Source organism: Bombina bombina, chromosome 1 (genome assembly GCF_027579735.1).
Source record: "Bombina bombina isolate aBomBom1 chromosome 1, aBomBom1.pri, whole genome shotgun sequence".
NCBI classification, from domain to species: domain Eukaryota; kingdom Metazoa; phylum Chordata; class Amphibia; order Anura; family Bombinatoridae; genus Bombina; species Bombina bombina.
The window spans coordinates 985,452,955-985,473,598 of NC_069499.1; the positions used below are offsets into that span (position 1 = coordinate 985,452,955).

The following is a 20,644-nucleotide window of genomic DNA, read 5'->3' on the forward strand; positions in this document are numbered from 1 at the left end:
AATGAATGAATACAATACATTCATTGAATACTATTGTGGCATCGAGTGCAGCAGTTTACATCGGACCTCCGTAGTTTTTGAAGTACGAGATTTACTGGTAAGTATTAGAACATATCTGGGCAAAAAATTTTTTTTACTAAATTGAGAATAATAATAAAATAATTCTACACTTTTAGAAATTAAATTATCATATAGATTTGTGTAATAATATTGGAAATAAATATATACTTCATATTTTAATATAAATTCTAATATTTGCTAATCAATTTTTTTAATATTTGTCCCCAAAATTAAAGTATTCAATTCAATTGTTAAAAGTATTGTAAGATAAAAGTATTGACAAGTAACAATAAAAGTTGATCGTTAATATAATAATTGAAATATAACTATTGACAATAATTATATTTAGGTTCAATATGCATCTCGATTATATTACCATGTTTAAATTACGTTACCAAAGTCATTATATATGTATTTACATCAGAGCTGATACGATCGCTCGTTAACTGGCTGTAGGACGATTGCTGAATAATTTTCAAACACTGATAATAATGATACAGCGCATGCGCGAAGTGCAAACGCACGTCAGAGTTAAATAGAAGAGTAGTGGTCTAACGCAGGTGCACGCGTGACGTATGGAAAAGGGGTTTGGTCCCCCTGGGGGGATTCAATGATTGGTAGACCAGATTTAGCATTATCTGTCAATCAAAAAGCTAAGATGGCAGGCAGAGGAATAGTATTTTGAGCGAACAGATAGTAAGGTAAAATACAAGTGAAAAAACAATATATTAAAAAAATAATAATTTAAAGTACCCATTTTTTAAAATAACAATTACTGCGGTGTTAACGGAGCTTGTGGGCCCGTGTTTGGACTCACCAGAAACAGCCGTTATGAAGCAGCGGTCACAAAGACCATAACCTTGTCCGCCTGCTCTGAGCAGGTGGACAGGAATCGCTGGAATTCAACCCGATCGAGTACGGCAGGGGGCCGCGAGTCTGCAGGGGGCAGCGTTGCACCAGCAGCTCTTGTGAGCTGCTGGTGCAATGCTGAATACGGAGAGCGTATTGCTCTCCGCATTCAGCGAGGTCTTCACTAATGCTCTAGGAGAAAGTAGATAAAATTGTAATTATAGTCGTTATGATTGCAGCTATAACAATTACTGGGTGTATACAATCCCTAGTGTACGATCTGTGAACAGGATTAAATACTGCAAAATAAACAAGCATATCTGTGTGTGTGTGTATATATATATATATATATATATATATATATATATATATATACATACACACAGTATATGTATGTATATATATATATATATATATATATATATATATACTGTATATACAGTATCTCACAAAAGTGAGTACACCCCTCACATTTTTGTAAATATTTTATTATATCTTTTCATATGACAACACAGAAGAAATGACACTTTGCTACAATGTAAAGTAGTGAGTGCTCAGCCTGTATTACAGTGTAAATTTGCTGTCCCCTCAAAATAACTCAACACACAGCCATTAATGTCTAAACCGTTGGCAACAAAAGGGAGTACACCCCTAAGTGGAAATGTCCAAATTTGGCCCAAAGTGACAATATTTTGTGTGACCACCATTATTTTCCAGCACTGCCTTAACCATCTTGGGCATGGAGTTCACCAGAGCTTCACAGGTTACCTGTCTTCCATGACGACATCACAGAACTGGTGGATGTTATAGACCTTGCGCTCCCCCACCTTCCGTTTGAGGATGCCACACAGATGCTCAATAGGGTTTAGGTCTGGATACATGCTTGGCCAGTCTATCACCTTTACCCTCAGCTTCTTTAGCAAGGCAGTAGTCATCTTGGAGGTGTGTTTGGGGTCGTTATTATGTTGGAATACTGCCCTGCAGCCCCGTCTCTGTAGGGAGGGGATCATGCTCTGCTTCAGTATGTCACAGTACATGTTGGTATTCATGGTTTCCTCAATGAATTGTAGCTCCCTAGTGTCAGCAGCACTCATGCAGGCCCAGACCATGGCACTCCCACCACCATGCTTGACTGTAGGCAAGACACACTTGTCTTTGTACTCCTCACCTGGTTGCCACCACACACGCTTGACATTTCTGAACCAAATAAGTTTATCTTGGTCTCATCGGACCCCAGGACATGGTTCCAGTAAATTATGTCCTTAGTCTGCTTATCTTCAGCAAACTGCGGGCTTTCGTGTGCATCATCTTTAGAAGAGGCTTCCTTCTGGGAGGACAGCCATGCAGACCAATTTGATGCAGTGTGCGGAGTATGTTCTGAGCACTGACAGGCTGACCACCCACCCCTTCAACCTCTGCAGCAAAGCTGGAAGCTCTCATACGTCTATTTCCCAAAGACAACCTCTGGATATGACGCTGAGCACATGCACTTAACTTCTTTGGTTTACCATGTGAAACGGCTGTATGGTCTTGCCCACCGTGCTGCAGCTCAGTTTCAGGGTCTTGGTAATCTTCTTATAGCCTAGGACATCTTTATGTAGAGCAACAATTATTTTTTTCAGAACCTCAGAAAGTTCTCTGCCATGAGGTGCCATGTTGAACTTCCAGTGAGCAGTATGAAAGAGTGTGAGAGCTATAACACCAAATTTAACACATCTGCTCCCCATTCACACCTGAGACCTTGAAACACTAACGAGTCACATGACACCGGGGAGGGAAAATGTCTAATTGGGCCCAATTTGGACATTTCCACTTAGGGGGTGTACTCACTTTTGTTGCCAACGGTTTAGACATTAATGGCTGTGTGTTGAGTTATTTTGAGGGGACAGCAAATTTGCACTGTTATACAGGCTGTACACTCACTACTTTACATTGTAGTAAAGTGTAATTTCTTCAGTGTTGTCACATGAAAAGATATAATAAAATATTTACAAAAATGTGAGGGGTGTACTGTGTGTATATATATATATATATATATATATATACTAGTGGGAAAGCCTGCGCAGAGGGCAGTCTATTGTTGTTATGTAACCAACGAACCACCCTGCCATTTTCAAATGGGCAGTCTATTGTGGTGATTGAACCACCCTGCCATTTGTGGTGAAATAATCCATCCAGGTGGATTCTTTCACCACCCCTTTTGCTCTTTCTGCCCCTCTCTTTTGCTCTTTCTCCCCCTTCTCTTTTGCTCTCTCTCCCCCCCTCTCTTTTGTGCTCTCTCCCCCCTCTCTTTTGCTCTCTCTCCCCCTCTCTTATGCTCTCCCCCCCTCTCTTATGCTCTCTCCCCCCCTCTCTTATGCTCTCTCCCCCTCTATTTTGCTTTCCCTCTCTCCCCTCTCTTATGCTCTCTCTCCCCCCCTTTCTTTTGCTCTCCCTCTCTCCCCTCTCTTTTGCTCTCTCTCTCTCCTACATCTCTTTTGCTCTCTCTCTCCCCTCTCCTTTGCTCTCTCTCCCCTCTCCTTTGCTCTCTCTCCCCCCACTCTTTTGCTCTCTCTCCCCTATCTTTTGCTCTCTCTCCCCCCTCTCTTTTGCTCTCGCCCCCTCTCTTATGCTCTCTCTCCCCCCTCTTGCTTGCTCTCCCCCCCTCTCTTTTGCTCTCTCTCCCCCTCTCTTTTGTGCTCTCTCTCCCCCTCTCTTTTGCTCTCTCTCCCCCTCTCTTTTGCTCTCTCTCCCCACTCTTTTTTTGCTCTCTCTCCCCCCTCTTTTGCTCTCTTCTCCCCTCTTTTGCTCTATATCTCCCCCTCTCTTTTGCTCTCCCTCAACCCCCTGTCTTTTGCTCTCTCTCCCCCTATCTTTTGCTCTCCCCTCTCTTTTGCTCCTACTCTCATTTGCTCTCTCTTTGCCCTCTCATTTGCTCTCTCTCTCCCCTCAAATTTGCTCTCTTTCCCCCCTCTCTTTTGCTCTCCCTCTCTTAGCTCTCTCTCCCCTCTCTTTTGCTCTCTCTCTCCCCTCTCTTTTGTTCTCTCTCTCCCCTCTCTTTTGCTCTCTCTCCCCCCTCTCTTTTGCTCTCTCTCCCCCCTCTCTTTTGCTCTCTCTCCCCCTCTCTTATGCTCTCCCTCTCCACCCTTCTCTTTTTCTCTCCATCCCCTCTCTTTTGCTCTCCCTCCCCTCTCTTTTGCTCTCCCCCCCCTCTCTTTTGCTCTCCCTCTCCCCGCTCTCTTTTACTCTCCATCTTCCCCCTCTCTTTTGCTCTCTCTCTCCCCTCTATTTTGCTCTCTCTCCCCCTGTCTTTTTTTTTTTTAATTAGGGCACTCCCACTGCCTCCCCTTCCCTGCTGAGTTGCCCACACCTCCCACCGCACCAGCAGAAGATCTGGCCTCATATGGAGGTGGAGCACCGATCGCATTCCGGCTCCATATGCGGCAGATGCCTGAAGCTTCAGGAGCTCCAACTCTCAGCTGTTATATTACAGCTGAGAGTTGGAGCTCCTGAAGCTGTCTGTCGCCGTGAGGTGGCTGCGCTTGAATCCAACATTCCTTTGAGGATGCGTGCTCAACTGCCGACGGCGACGGACACTTACAAACACAATTATAGTATAGTATATATTGTATACAGGATCACACAATATAATTAAACCAGAACTTTCTTAAGGAATGTGATATAAATGGACACTATGGACATGCAATTATAACAATAGAGATCAGTGGGAATTCATTACTATAAAAATTGTTCATTGATACAGGATATTACCCTAACAATATAAAGTAATATACAGCATTCCACTAGGTAATGAAGTGAAGCGCACATGCTCTAAACATATACATTATTATTTTAATAATTTATCGTAATTTTAAATAATCACTAAAAAAAACTATTTATGCAGATTTTTCATCTCTAAGGATCCCAAATTTAAAGACCAGGAAGTAATCAAAGTAAAGTGCAATTAAACTAAGTAAAGAAAATATGAGAGAGTAGATCTATGAATGCTGTCTTAGTCCAAAACTGGTGCTACCCTTATTTAGATTTATGAATAATAAATTTTAGAAAGAGAAATTTTCAAATTATATGTTAGTAATTTGAAAAAAGCAAGGGATTCAAAGAGCACACAGAATGACTGTTATTTAAAATATATTCCAATTTATTTTCCCAAACACATATAGTGAGTTACTAAATTTGGCCAGGCCAGGCAAAAGTAACTTAAGTTTAAAAAAGAACAAATCTGGGTAAAATAGAAATGAAGAGTTAACTGCCTATGCATACGTATGCTAATTTCTATCTCTAGTAGCTAACATCACAGGGTATATATTATATGCATATATATTATTGTATACACAGCTAGTCAAGCGTGCAAATATCACACTGTGAAACATAAGATAGAAGGGTATGTTTCATTAAAAAGACAAAGCAAGATGAGAGCATACAGGGAGTGCAGAATTATTAGGCAAATGAGTATTTTGACCACATCATCCTCTTTATGCATGTTGTCTTACTCCAAGCTGTATAGGCTCGAAAGCCTACTACCAATTAAGCATATTAGGTGATGTGCATCTCTGTAATGAGAAGGGGTGTGGTCTAATGACATCAACACCCTATATCAGGTGTGCATAATTATTAGGCAACTTCCTTTCCTTTGGCAAAATGGGTCAAAAGAAGGACTTGACAGGCTCAGAAAAGTAAAAAATAGTGAGATATCTTGCAGAGGGATGTAGCACTCTTAAAATTGCAAAGCTTCTGAAGCATGATCATCGAACAATCAAGCGTTTCATTCAAAATAGTCAACAGGGTCGCAAGAAGCGTGTGGAAAAACCAAGGCGCAAAATAACTGCTCATGAACTGAGAAAAGTCAAGCGTGCAGTTGCCAAGATGCCACATGCCACCAGTTTGGCCATATTTCAGAGCTGCAACATCACTGGAGTGCCCAAAAGCACAAGGTGTGCAATACTCAGAGACATGGCCAAGGTAAGAAAGGCTGAAAGACGACCACCACTGAACAAGACACACAAGCTGAAACGTCAAGACTAGGCCAAGAAATATCTCAAGACTGATTTTTCTAAGGTTTTATGGACTGATGAAATGAGAGTGAGTCTTGATGGGCCAGATGGATGGGCCCGTGGCTGGATTGGTAAAGGGCAGAGAGCTCCAGTCCGACTCAGACGCCAGCAAGGTTGAGGTGGAGTACTGGTTTGGGCTGGTATCATCAAAGATGAGCTTGTGGGGCCTTTTCAGGTTGAGGATGGAGTCAAGCTCAACTTCCAGTCCTACTGCCAGTTTCTGGAAGACACCTTCTTCAAGCAGTGGTACAGGAAGAAGTCTGCATCCTTCAAGAAAAACATGATTTTCATGCAGGACAATGCTCCATCACACGCGTCCAAGTACTCCACAGCGTGGCTGGCAAGAAAGGGTATAAAAGAAGAAAATCTAATGACATGGCCTCCTTGTTCACCTGATCTGAACCCCATTGAGAACCTGTGGTCCATCATCAAATGTGAGATTTACAAGGAGGGAAAACAGTACACCTCTCTGAACAGTGTCTGGGAGGCTGTGGTTGCTGCTGCACGCAATGTTGATGGTGAACAGATCAAAACACTGACAGAATCCATGGATGGCAGGCTTTTGAGTGTCCTTGCAAAGAAAGGTGGCTATATTTGTCACTGATTTGTTTTTGTTTTGTTTTTGAATGTCAGAAATGTATATTTGTGAATGTTGAGATGTTATATTGGTTTCACTGGTAAAAATAAATAATTGAAATGGGTATATATTTGTTTTTTGTTAAGTTGCCTAATAATTATGCACAGTAATAGTCACCTGCACACACAGATATCCCCCTAAAATAGCTATAACTAAAAACAAACTAAAAACTACTTCCAAAACTATTCAGCTTTGATATTAATGAGTTTTTTGGGTTCATTGAGAACATGGTTGTTGTTCAATAATAAAATTAATCCTCAAAAATACAACTTGCCTAATAATTCTGCACTCCCTGTATACAGGCTTAAAGATATACAGTTCACAGCCTATTAATCAAACGATGCATACACTTATCAGATTAAAGCAAGAATAGTCCGTATAATGAAATACGTATACACAAGTTCCATGTGTGACAAGGTGTAGGAAATAATATCCTTGTAAAACAGGCAAACTTAGCTTATGTTTTGGTAACCTCTTAGCGGGTGCACCGCTCACACGAAGCCTGTGTGTTGGCGTCTGACGTCACAAGAGAGGAGTTTCCCAGTTGTCACCGAAATCCAATCCGTGGCTTGTTCGCAAAGGGGTGTGTATGTAGGCTCGGCAAACGGCTGATGAGAAAAAGAACCAGGCTTCTCCCAAAGCTTTGCAGCAAATGCCGTCTGTTTCAAGAAGTACCACAAAAAACATACACGCTTTCCACCACTTGTGTTTACTTGTGTTATAGCTGATAGCTGATAGATGAGATGACTCTGTGTCCGGCTATACTGGGAAGAAACCAGGTCTCCCCTCAGCGCTGCTCACTGAAAAGCCGTTACTCTCTACCAAGATGTACCGTATACCCTGATGAACCCCTGAGACACACACTGGCTGTGGGGGTGAAACGGTCGTTACCCCTGAGACACACACTGGCTGTGGGGGTGAAACGGTCGTTGGTATTGTTGTGTTTGCAACACTTATGGGTGTTGTTTCAGGAGCAAGGTCGACTTAACTCCTGTATTTTCATGAACATTTCTTTGTTAAAATATGGTTTTCTAGCTTGCATGGCTACCATATACCAGTTTAGAATGGAGTGCTGCCCTATCTACTTCCTTTCGGGCAGTAAACTGTGAGATGGAGAACTCAACCTAATCCCTCTTTATTTCCTGCAACGGTGCAAGTGATTTAAGCAGTTGGGAGAGCTGCGCTTCAAGTGACGGTACATCTTGGTAGAGAGTAACGGCTTTTCAGTGAGCAGCGCTGAGGGGAGACCTGGTTTCTTCCCAGTATAGCCGGACACAGAGTCATCTCATCTATCAGCTATCAGCTATAACACAAGTAAACACAAGTGGTGGAAAGCGTGTATGTTTTTTGTGGTACTTCTTGAAACAGACGGCATTTGCTGCAAAGCTTTGGGAGAAGCCTGGTTCTTTTTCTCATCAGCCGTTTGCCGAGCCTACATACACACCCCTTTGCGAACAAGCCACGGATTGGATTTCGGTGACAACTGGGAAACTCCTCTCTTGTGACGTCAGACGCCAACACACAGGCTTCGTGTGAGCGGTGCACCCGCTAAGAGGTTACCAAAACATAAGCTAAGTTTGCCTGTTTTACAAGGATATTATTTCCTACACCTTGTCACACATGGAACTTGTGTATACGTATTTCATTATACGGACTATTCTTGCTTTAATCTGATAAGTGTATGCATCGTTTGATTAATAGGCTGTGAACTGTATATCTTTAAGCCTGTATATGCTCTCATCATGCTTTGTCTTTTTAATGAAGTATACCCTTCTATCTTATGTTTCACAGTGTGATATTTGCACGCTTGACTAGCTGTGTATACAATAATATATATGCATATAATATATACCCTGTGATGTTAGCTACTAGAGATAGAAATTAGCATACGTATGCATAGGCAGTTAACTCTTCATTTTTATTTTACCCAGATTTGTTCTTTTTTAAACTTAAGTTACTTTTGCCTGGCCTGGCCAAATTTAGTAACTCACTATATGTGTTTGGGAAAATAAATTGGAATATATTTTAAATAACAGTAGTTCTGTGTGCTCTTTGAATCCCTTGCTTTTTTCAAATTACTAACATATAATTTGAAAATTTCTCTTTCTAAAATGTATTATTCATAAAGTAAAGTGCAATACTTCTATTAAACTTTCTGGCTCTAATTAAAACCGGTCAAACCAAATGATCACAGAAGGCACACATTTGGATACAAATATAAAATCTTTGTATCATATACCATACACTGTGTGTATATATTACATATATATATAAAAAAAAAGCAGAAACCAGAGGGGAAGCAAATGCTAGTAGATAGGAACTAAATACAAAGTGACTGATGTAATTCATGCAGCACTCCTTATAAAATTGCCTAATAGGCCAGTGGTGCAGACCCTTAATCAAATGTATTATGGAACAATAAGAGAGAGATAAACAAAATTTAAATTTTGTTAATAAAAGACAGGGAATTCAGCACTCTTTTAGAAATAAGGGCTCCTCAATCGTATCCACAAGTCCCACACAATATAAAAAGTCTAAAAATGTTGGCAAAGCAATTATATACTAAAGTGCATACATATAATGACAAGTTTGAATATATTTGTAGACACTAGAAATCCACATAGAAAAGAACCTTGTCATTATATGTATGCACTTTAGTATATAATTGCTTTGCCAACATTTTTAGACTTTTTATATTGTGTGGGACTTGTGGTATGCCCACGGGGTGATATGCTACTGACTTTCAATAAAATATATTTTTTAAATTTTGGATACGATTGAGGAGCCCTTATTTCTAAAAGAGTGCTGAATTCCCTGTCTTTTAGTAACAAAATTTAAATTTTGTTTATCTCTCTCTTATTGTTCCATAATATATATATAATACGATCTAAAGGGATAAGCGCACAAAAACACTTCTCATAGTGCAGAACAATTTAATCAATTTAGACAAACAAAAGAAAACACATTCTCCTTTGGTAATTCCTACTCACAGAATGAGCCCTCAATCATATGAGGTAAGGTAGTGCGTGTAGATTTAAAGGTGTTCACACTCGGTCCAAATGAAAAATATCCAAGTAGGTAAATGTTTACTCTCATCTGAATCGAACCAGACACTTTACTTGAGACTGGAGGCACTAAACTTGCCAAATAAAAGGCTCCAAATTCGGCAAAAAATAATCCAAGGCAAACGCTAAACAACCACGATCCAGCTAAAGGTGGACCAAGTGTGGACACCTTTAAATCTACACGCACTACCTTACCTCATATGATTGAGGGCTCATTCTGTGAGAAGGAATTACCAAAGGAGAATGTGTTTTCTTTTGTTTGTCAAAATTGATTAAATTGATCTGCACTATGAGAAGTGTTTTTGTGCGCTTGTCCCTTTAGATCTTAACGGAGCCGCCGTTAACCTATCAGTGAGAAGAGAATTCCGAAATCTCCCTTCAGTAAAGATAAGACTCTTTTATATTACTCTAATCAGCAGTTTTGGTGTATTGTTATACATTTTATATGTTTTTTGTTTTTGTTTTATTGTTAAACATTTAACGTTGTTTGATTTTTATCTGTACCTATCCTATCAAGGAGCATATCATATTGGTTCTTTACTTGTTTATTCAGTATTTTGCTTTGCTTACATACCAGTATTGTAATCAGGATTTTTCAAGCATCAGTATCGATTTTACATAGCATTTAATTTATTTATCTGCTGTTCATTTAGACCTCAGTGTTATATACATCCACAGGTCATTTTCATATAGATACAAAGTTATTTTGTTTCTCTTATATTGTGTATCATCATACACTTTTTAGTAGTTGTTAGTGTGTGCAGCTTTCTATGACCTAGATTTGGAGTTTGGCGTTAGCCGTGAAAACCAGCGTTTAGGCTCCTAACGCTGGTTTTAGGCTACCGCCGGTATTTGGAGTCACTCAAAATAGGGTCTAACGCTCACTTTTCATCCGCGACTTTTCCATACCGCAGATCCCCTTACGTCAATTGCGTATCCTATCTTTTCAATGGGATCTTTCTAACTCCGGCATTTAGAGTCGTTTCTGAAGTGAGCGTTAGACATCTAACGACAAAACTCCAGCCGCAGGAAAAAAGTCAGTAGTTAAGAGCTTTCTGGGCTAACGCCGGTTTATAAAGCTCTTAACTACTGTACTCTAAAGTACACTAACACCCATAAACTACCTATGTACCCCTAAACCGAGGTCCCCCCACATCGCCGACACTCGAATAATTTTTTTAACCCCTAATCTGCCGACCGCCACCTACGTTATCCTTATGTACCCCTAATCTGCTGCCCCTAACACCGCCGACCCCTGTATTATATTTATTAACCCCTAACCTGCCCCCCACAACGTCGCCTCCACCTACCTACACTTATTAACCCCTAATCTGCCGACCGCAAAGCGCCGCCACCTACGTTATCCTTATGTACCCCTAATCTGCTGCCCCTAACACCGCCGACCCCTATATTATATTTATTAACCCCTAATCTGCCCCCCTCAACGTCGCCTCCACCTGCCTACACTTATTAACCCCTAATCTGCCTACCGGACCTGAGCGCTACTATAATAAAGTTATTAACCCTTAATCCGCCTCACTAACCCTATAATAAATAGTATTAACCCCTAATCTGCCCTCCCTAACATCGCCGACACCTAACTTCAATTATTAACCCCTAATCTGCCGACCGGAGCTCACCGCTATTCTAATAAATGTATTAACCCCTAAAGCTAAATCTAACCCTAACACTAACACCCCCCTAAGTTAAATATAATTTAAATCTAACGAAATTAATTAACTCTTATTAAATAAATTATTCCTATTTAAAGCTAAATACTTACCTGTAAACTAAATCCTAATATAGCTACAATATAAATTATAATTATATTATAGCTATTTTAGGATTTATATTTATTTTACAGGTAACTTTGTATTTATTTTAACCAGGTACAATAGCTATTAAATAGTTAAGAACTATTTAATAGCTAAAATAGTTAAAATAATTACAAATTTACCTGTAAAAGAAATCCTAACCTAAGTTACAATTAAACCTAACACTAGACTATCAATAAATTAATTAAATAAACTACCTACAATTATCTACAATTAACCTAACACTACACTATCAATAAATTAATTAAATACAATTGCTACAAATAAATACAATTAAATAAACTAGCTAAAGTACAAAAAATAAAAAAGAACTAAGTTACAAAAAATAAAAAAATATTTACAAACATTAGAAAAATATTACAACAATTTTAAACTAATTACACCTACTCTAAGCCCCCTAATAAAATAACAAAGCCCCCCAAAATAAAAAAATGCCCTACCCTATTCTAAATTACTAAAGTTCAAAGCTCTTTTACCTTACCAGCCCTGAACAGGGCCCTTTGTGGGGCATGCCCCAAGAAATACAGCTCTTTTGCCTGTAAAAAAAAACATACAATACCCAAGCCCCCCAACATTACAACCACCACTCACATACCCCTAATCTAACCCAAACCCCCCTTAAATAAACCTAACACTAAGCCCCTGAAGATCATCCTACCTTGTCTTCACCTCACAGGGTATCACACCGATCCGTCCAGAAGAGCTCCTCCGATGTCCTGATCCAAGCCCAAGCGGGGGGCTGAAGAGGTCCATGATCCGGCTGAAGTCTTCATCCAAGCGGGGCAGAAGAGGTCTTCCATCCGATTGAAGTCTTCATCCAAGCGGCATCCATCCGGAGCGAAGCGGCAGCATCCTGAAGAATCGGAATTAAGGTATGAATATTCTGATTGGCTGATGGAATCAGCCAATCAGAATCATGTTCAATCCGATTGGCTGATCCGATCAGCCAATCAGATTGAGCTCGCATTCTATTGGCTGTTCCGATCAGCCAATAGAATGCAAGCTCAATCTGATTGGCTGATTGGATCAGCCAATCGGATTGAACTTGATTCTGATTGGCTGATTCCATCAGCCAATCAGAATATTCCTACCTTAATTCCGATTGGCTGATAGAATCCTATCAGCCAATCGGAATTCGAGGGACGCCATCTTGGATGACGTCATTTAAAGGAGATGGCGTCCCTCGAATTCCGATTGGCTGATAGGATTCTATCAGCCAATCGGAATTAAGGTAGGAATATTCTGATTGGCTGATGGAATCAGCCAATCAGAATCAAGTTCAATCCGATTGGCTGATCCAATCATCCAATCAGATTGAGCTCGCATTCTATTGGCTGTTCCGATCAGCCAATAGAATGCAAGCTCAATCTGATTGGCTGATTGGATCAGCCAATCGGATTGAACTTGATTCTGATTGGCTGATTCCATCAGCCAATCAGAATATTCCTACCTTAATTCCGATTGGCTGATAGAATACTATCAGCCAATCGGAATTCGAGGGACGCCATCTTGGATGACGTCATTTAAAGGAACCATCATTCGTCGTTCAGTCGTCGGCCAGGATGGATGTTCCGCGGTGGAGGTCTTCAGGATGCTGCCGCTTCGCTCCGGATGGATGCCGCTTGGATGAAGACTTCAATCGGATGGAAGACCTCTTCTGCCCCGCTTGGATGAAGACTTCAGCTGGATCAAGGACCTCTTCAGCCCCCCGCTTGGGCTTGGATCAGGACATCGGAGGAGCTCTTCTGGACGGATCGGTGTGATACCCTGTGAGGTGAAGACAAGGTAGGATGATCTTCAGGGGCTTAGTGTTAGGTTTATTTAAGGGGGGTTTGGGTTAGATTAGGGGTATGTGGGTGGTGGGTTGTAATGTTGGGGGGCTTGGGTATTGTATGTTTTTTTTTTACAGGCAAAAGAGCTGTATTTCTTGGGGCATGCCCCGCAAAGGGCCCTGTTCAGGGCTGGTAAGGTAAAAGAGCTTTGAACTTTAGTAATTTAGAATAGGGTAGGGCATTTTTTTATTTTGGGGGGCTTTGTTATTTTATTAGGGGGCTTAGAGTAGGTGTAATTAGTTTAAAATTGTTGTAATATTTTTCTTATGTTTGTAAATATTTTTTTATTTTTTGTAACTTAGTTCTTTTTTATTTTTTGTACTTTAGCTAGTTTATTTAATTGTATTTATTTGTAGCAATTGTATTTAATTAATTTATTGATAGTGTAGTGTTAGGTTAATTGTAGATAATTGTAGGTAGTTTATTTAATTAATTTATTGATAGTCTAGTGTTAGGTTTAATTGTAACTTAGGTTAGGATTTCTTTTACAGGTAATTTTGTAATTATTTTAACTATTTTAGCTATTAAATAGTTCTTAACTATTTAATAGCTATTGTACCTGGTTAAAATAAATACAAAGTTACCTGTAAAATAAATATAAATCCTAAAATAGCTATAATATAATTATAATTTATATTGTAGCTATATTAGGATTTATTTTACAGGTAAGTATTTAGCTTTAAATAGGAATAATTTATTTAATAAGAGTAAATTAATTTCGTTAGATTTAAGTTATATTTAACTTAGGGGGGTGTTAGTGTTAGGGTTAGACTTAGCTTTAGGGGTTAATACATTTATTAGAATAGCGGTGAGCTCCAGTCGGCAGATTAGGGGTTAATGTTTGAAGTTAGGTGTCGGCGATGTTAGGGAAGGCAGATTAGGGGTTAATACTATTTATGATAGGGTTAGTGAGGCGGATTAGGGGTTAATAACTTTATTATAGTAGTGCTCAGGTCCGGTCGGCAGATTAGGGGTTAATAAGTGTAGGCAGGTGGAGGGGACGTTGTGGGGGGCAGATTAGGGGTTAATAAATATAATATAGGGGTCGACAATGTTAGGGCAGCAGATTAGGGGTACATAAGGATAATGTAAGTAGCGGCGGTTTACGGAGCGGCAGATTAGGGGTTAATAATAATATGCAGGGGTCAGCGATAGCGGGGGCGGCAGATTAGGGGTTAATAAGTGTAAGGTTAGGGGTGTTTAGACTCGGGGTACATGTTAGAATGTTAAGTGCAGACGTAAGAAGGGTTACCGCATAGCAAACAATGGGGCTGCGTTAGGAGCTGAACGCGGCTTTTTTGCAGGTGTTTGGGTTTTTTTCAGCTCAAACATCCCCATTGTTTCCTATGGGGGAATCGTGCACGAGCACGTTTTTGAGGCTGGCCGCGTCCGTAAGCAACTCTGGTAACGAGAGTTGAAGCTGCGTTAAAAATGCTCTACGCTCCTTTTTTGGAGCCTAACGCAGCCTTTATGTGGTCTCTCAATACCAGAGTTATTTTTATGGTGCGGCCAGAAAAAAGCCGGCGTTAGTTTTTCGGGTCGTTCCAAATCTAGCCGTATATTAATATCAATACCCTGTGTGTTGTTATTTTTATAGGTTTAAATATATACAGTAACTGGAAAGTAGATTACAATTGCATGTTCTACCTGAATCATGAAAATACCATTGTGGGTTTAATGTATTTTTAATTATCACAGGTAATAGGGCTTATGTACCTTTCCGGAAGATTTGTTAAAATTCGCTAGGTTAATATGACACCCTACTTTTTCCCTATTTTTTCTTTTTGTGTGTGTTTTAGCAGCACAACCAACCAGAGGGCCATACTACCTACCATGTTGAAAGTAAGCAGAACACAATCCTACTTTTATGACAAGTTACAGTTGTACAATAATTAAAATGCAGTGAATACATGATTTTCCCTTACATGTGGCATGTCATCCAGTAATTATTTTATTGCCCCTAGTGATTTCATAGGGAGCTGCCTATCATAAATAATACAATCTTTACCATTGTCTGCTATAAATTATTGTAAAAACGTAATTATATACTGCTCTGCATAAGCCCTTACAAATTAAAACTTCCTTTTTGTATAAATTCTGATATGGTTTGCATTGTATTATATCTGGAATATACTGTGGTGTATTTTACTTTTAAGCACTGACGTTTGTTTTGTAATGATTTGTTTATGGTGATATTATATATATGCAGTTTGGGGCAATACTCCAACTCCCTCAGCCTTCTTGAAATAGATAGAGAACCTTCCAGAGGTTTTCAGGACACCTTCCTTTGCTACATTTAACCCTTTTCTACCACTTCACTTTAGTTCAAATTTTGCATTTGGAGAGAGATACCACAGGCTATAGCTGTAGCTGACAACTTTGTTATTTTGTATAGATAAAGACAAAATCATTTTTGTTCAGTACAACATGTTTACCATTGCAAACGTCTTGCATCTCCACCAGGTCAGCTTGATGAGGCCTCTTAATGTAAGCCTTCAGCACTGTTCTCTGGGGTATATCCACCATTTATGGCTATCCTATTTTCAGCACAGTTTTTAAGAAGCAGGCAAGGCTGATATCATGTAGGATTCATCTGATCATTACTGGTTCTATAGAAAGTGCACACTTCTGGTCAGCTTTTCATGTTTGTGGATAGTCCAGCTCTTCCACAGCTACAGTTCTCTACAGATCACATTGTGTGTTCGTTATTATTTGGCTTTGGTTTTATGGATCAGTGTTTTCCTTTATTTAGGTTTATGAGGTTTCTTCACATTACATTTTTGTTCATCATATGGTGTGAGTTCATCAAACATCACATGTGGGAATTACCCTCCAGTACACTAGGAGAAGGAAAAAATACCCCAACATGCCAGAGCTTTAAATCCCTCCAAATTACGCTGAATCCTGTTATTCTTTGCATGCAAGACTGAGTAAGATGGAAGACTGCTGATCTACTTATCATTGATAGGGGTTCTCTAACTAAAGTCAACTGTTACTGGATGTAAGATAACTTTCCTGCCAAAAGATAAAAAGACCATAGGCAGGAGTAGGCCTGCAGGGAACTTTCACTCCTTTAATCAGTCTAAGAACAGAGTATACTTCATTACAGGCTTGATTTGGAAGGAGCACACTGGTATTGTTTGGAAGACATTACAATATATTTTTCTGATTTAAGTTGGTTAAAAAGCTTCAGAACCTTATTTTGCTATTTGGATTTGCTCAGCAAACTGTTTGTGGTCTAAAATGCCTCATTTTAAGGTGGTCACATTGTTCTAGAGCACTGGTTTTCAAACCTGTCCTCTGGCCTCCCTAACAGGCTAGATTTTGAGGATATCTGAACTATAGCACAGGTGAAATAATCAGCTGATTAGTAACCATGGTCTGTTGGAGAGGCCTGAGGACAGGTTTAAAAACCAGTGTCCTAGAGCAATGTCTCCTCCTGGTTTCATGACACCTCAGTTGAGCAGTAAAGCAGGGCCGAAACTTTATTTTTCTTGAATACTTTCATGAAATTTTAAAAGTTCAATTTTTCCACAGTTTTATAGGAAGTTTTTGGATGAAGGTCTTACAGAATGTTCTTTCTAAGGCTTTACTCTTTCCTTCAGATAGATAGACAGCTAACATATGAACCTCACTAGTTTCTGCATATTATGTCACCACTAGAATGTAAGAAATACTGTGAAAAAACTATATATATATACTGTATGTATATATATATATATATATATATATATATATATATATATAAACACTATTTATATAGAACAACCTTTAGTTGAAAGAAGCATGTTAATTTTAATATATATATATATGTGTATAAATAATATATATTATATATATGTGTGTGTGTGTGTGTGTGTATATATATATATATGTGTATAAATAATATATATTATATATATGTGTGTGTGTGTGTGTATATATATATATATGTGTATAAATAATATATATTATATATATGTGTGTGTGTGTGTGTATATATATATATATATATGTGTATAAATAATATATATTATATATATGTGTGTGTGTGTGTGTATATATATATATATATATATATATATATATATATACACGCACACATAAACACTATTTATATAGAACAACCTTTAGCAATGATTTTGCTAGATATATGTCATTTGTAATATCTGCCTGTTAACAATGTACCTTGGCATATCTGTCATTCATAAGAATCCACTCACATTTTCTGTCTCCTACATCATTACTAATACACAATTCCTGCTTAAAGACAAATATTGCGTTTATAGGATCAACATCCTGGCAAATTCTGTAAGTTCATACACAAGCTGTAACTGAACTAGGTCTTATTTATAGAGACACCCCACTCTCTATATGCCCATACACAGGAAAATCCTGTGCTTTGTGAACTCTAATAAATAGGTGTTTTCTTTTTTATATAAACTCTGGCATATAGTGGCTCTGTATTATCTCTTGTAAATAACAACCTTCAGTTCTTGCATTTTTAGCTGCAGCTTCAGTCATTCATGATCACCTGCAGTGGAGATGGTCCTGAAGAGGACAAGTGTTGTGATGTCCCAGCAAAGGTAATAACCTGCACACAAATCTCTACTATTCCGTATTCCTCGCTCAAACACACAACACTGCTGTTATTGCACTTCCTCCTCACACAAACATTACTGTTTCTACTGTGTTGTCCTCTTGCTTTTTATCCAATGTGTGCCCAGTAACCTCAGTTTATTTCTATTGCTGCTACAGTCTTTTCTCTTCCTGAGCTTTCTCTTCAGGCACATTTTCAGCAGTTGTTTTAGTTTCAACTCATTCAGTACACAACGCTATTAAAGTATTTGTGTCATAACTATATCTGATCATGACAAAGCATTTACCTATTTTACTCTTCTCTATTGTATAGCGCTTCAGATTGTTTTATTACTCCCTAAAGCATTTTATATTATTGCTGCTATTGACACTCATGTTGTGTTGTATTCACAATCACCTTGAGTAAACGGTTTACCTGCACTGGTTTGGTTTTTCAGAGAGATGAAGAGACCTGTCCCGCTCCTCCTTCAGCCTGCACATGCAGCTCTCCTGCGCAAGGACCTCCAGGCCAGCCTGGGCCACCGGTAAGGACTGACCGATTGGAAGGGTTAGGTTATACACTACAGACTGAAATGTAGGAATATAGAGATAAAGAAGAAGGATATTCTGATATTGTAAACAGAGTGTGCAGATTTCTTTAGTTGGCTTCTATAGTTAATATTGTAAAGAAAAAATGCAGGGTTCCCAGTTAAGCAAGTGTGCACAGGATTAACCGAACATTCCTGGGAAATTTACCTGTTATTAACTACTTTCTTGCTTTTTACAGGGACCCTCTGGGGCAAGAGGACCCAAAGGAGAACAAGGGGACACTGGTCCAAAGGTATAACTTAATATCTATCCTTAGAGAAGGCAAATGAAAGTACTAATGGGACAAAAAGTAATGAATTTGTAGTCATTTTTTTAATAATGACAGGGGCTGTTACTACCCCCTTGATGTCAGCACATTATTTTACATGATAGCAGTGTCTAAATTTAGGAAACTGATCAAACATTAGTCCTGTGTTTTTATATGCATCATAGAGAGGTCGGCCTTACAACTACACCCCCACTACTGTGTAATTCAAAAAGAGGAACATAAAGAGCAAGGGCCTCATGTTCAAAGATTCTCCAGCTTGTAAAGAAATTATAGTGCAGACTTCACAGGGGCTGAACTCTCTGAATTCTCCAAGAAAAAGAAAGGAACCTGGAAGTCCCAGAGAGATGAAAAATACCTCCCATAAACTTTTCAGTTCAGATTAAGTGATATAAAATGATCCTCCAACACTACAAGATCTTTTACAAGATTCTAGAATGGCAAATGTTGCTATAATTCTCTTTATTGATATTCTCTGCATTTCTGTATGTTAAGGAGAGACAAGCTTAGTGCATTATAGCACTGCATGATATATGAGAGTTTTGTTACATTTAGAATTTGTGCTTTTTATTGATATTGGGTCCTTTCATTTTTATTATGTTTAAAGACATGCTAAACCCACATTTTTTCTTTTGTGATTCAGATAGAGCAAGCAATTTTAAGCAACTTTCTCATTTGTTCCTATTATCATATTGGTTCAGCACCTGAGTTTAGCCACCAATCAGCAAGCGCTATCCAGGGTGCTGAACCAAAAATGGGTTCAATCACTAAAAAACAGCTAACTCCCAGTTTTGGATTAGACAAAACAAATTAGATCATTAAAGTAAATTTGAAAGTTGTCTCAAATTTTATGCTCTGAAACATGAAAGAAAAACAAATTTTGGGTTTCATGTTCTTTTAATAGTGGTGCACCTGACACATATATATTCTCAGTTTGCAGCAAATACAAATCAAACTGAAACACTTTCCCTACAATTTAACTTACATTTGCTTCTAGTTTAGTATACATTAATTTTCTTTCTGTTAAATAACAGCATTGTGAATTTTGAGCAAACCATCTGCAGCTGATGAGATAAATTAGTGAGACCTAAAGTTGTAAAATGCTTAGAGCATATCATTAAAATTGTGAAAGAAATTCAGACAGACCCTGGGAATGGGAACTCTCCGGCCCCCCATTTTCTAACATAAAAACTGTCAAAGCATAATTAGAACTTTTAAAACCAAGATTCTAAATACACTGCTGCATACAGAATCTTAATGTATTCACATACAAAATATAAAGCGCAAAGCTTAAATGTAATAAAACTTAAAGGACACAATTTGAAGTTTAAAGTAATATAAAATACAAAGCAATACAAGTAAATGTAACAAAATTTTCATGACATGCATTGCTATTTCACATCCAGAAATGCAGGGAATATCTGAAAAATCTTTCTTTCTAGAATCTTGTGAGGGATCTCGCAATGATGGAGGATGATTTTATATCATCTCATCTCAGAAGAGAGCTTTAGAACATCAGGCCCCAAGAAACAAGCTTCATGCAACTGTTAGAAAGATAAACATGAATTGAAGTGTTTATGTATCCAACTTGACAATGATACATACACAAAGCAAACATATAGAAAATCGCCAGGGAATTGTGTTCCTTCCTTTGCAGACAGCAAGATCCTATGGTGTTTAATTTCCCCACTGCATGATGACACATAGACATATGCTCAGAGCCAGCAACTATGTCCCTACCACATCAGTGTGAAAGAGAGAGGGCTCTAAAGAGTCCCGCTCTACTACTGCATAGTGACAGTACAATAGATAGAAAGCTGTATGGTTTCTCTCTCCCAAGGGAACACATTTAAAGATTTAAAATAGGAAAGTTATTACACCCAC

The 20,644-nt window shown here is 38.7% G+C and overlaps 1 protein-coding gene across 1 annotated transcript in view; it reads left to right on the plus strand.

Moving 5' to 3' along the window:
- The window catches only part of COL20A1 (collagen type XX alpha 1 chain), a 478,350-nt gene that overhangs the window by 439,272 nt on the left and 18,434 nt on the right, over nt 1–20,644 (plus strand). Inside the window, exons 25-27 of the mRNA XM_053708962.1 lie at nt 17,817–17,894; nt 18,345–18,431; nt 18,674–18,727. Coding sequence (XP_053564937.1) covers nt 17,817–17,894; nt 18,345–18,431; nt 18,674–18,727 — 219 coding nt within the window. The remainder of the gene's footprint in view (nt 1–17,816; nt 17,895–18,344; nt 18,432–18,673; nt 18,728–20,644) is intronic.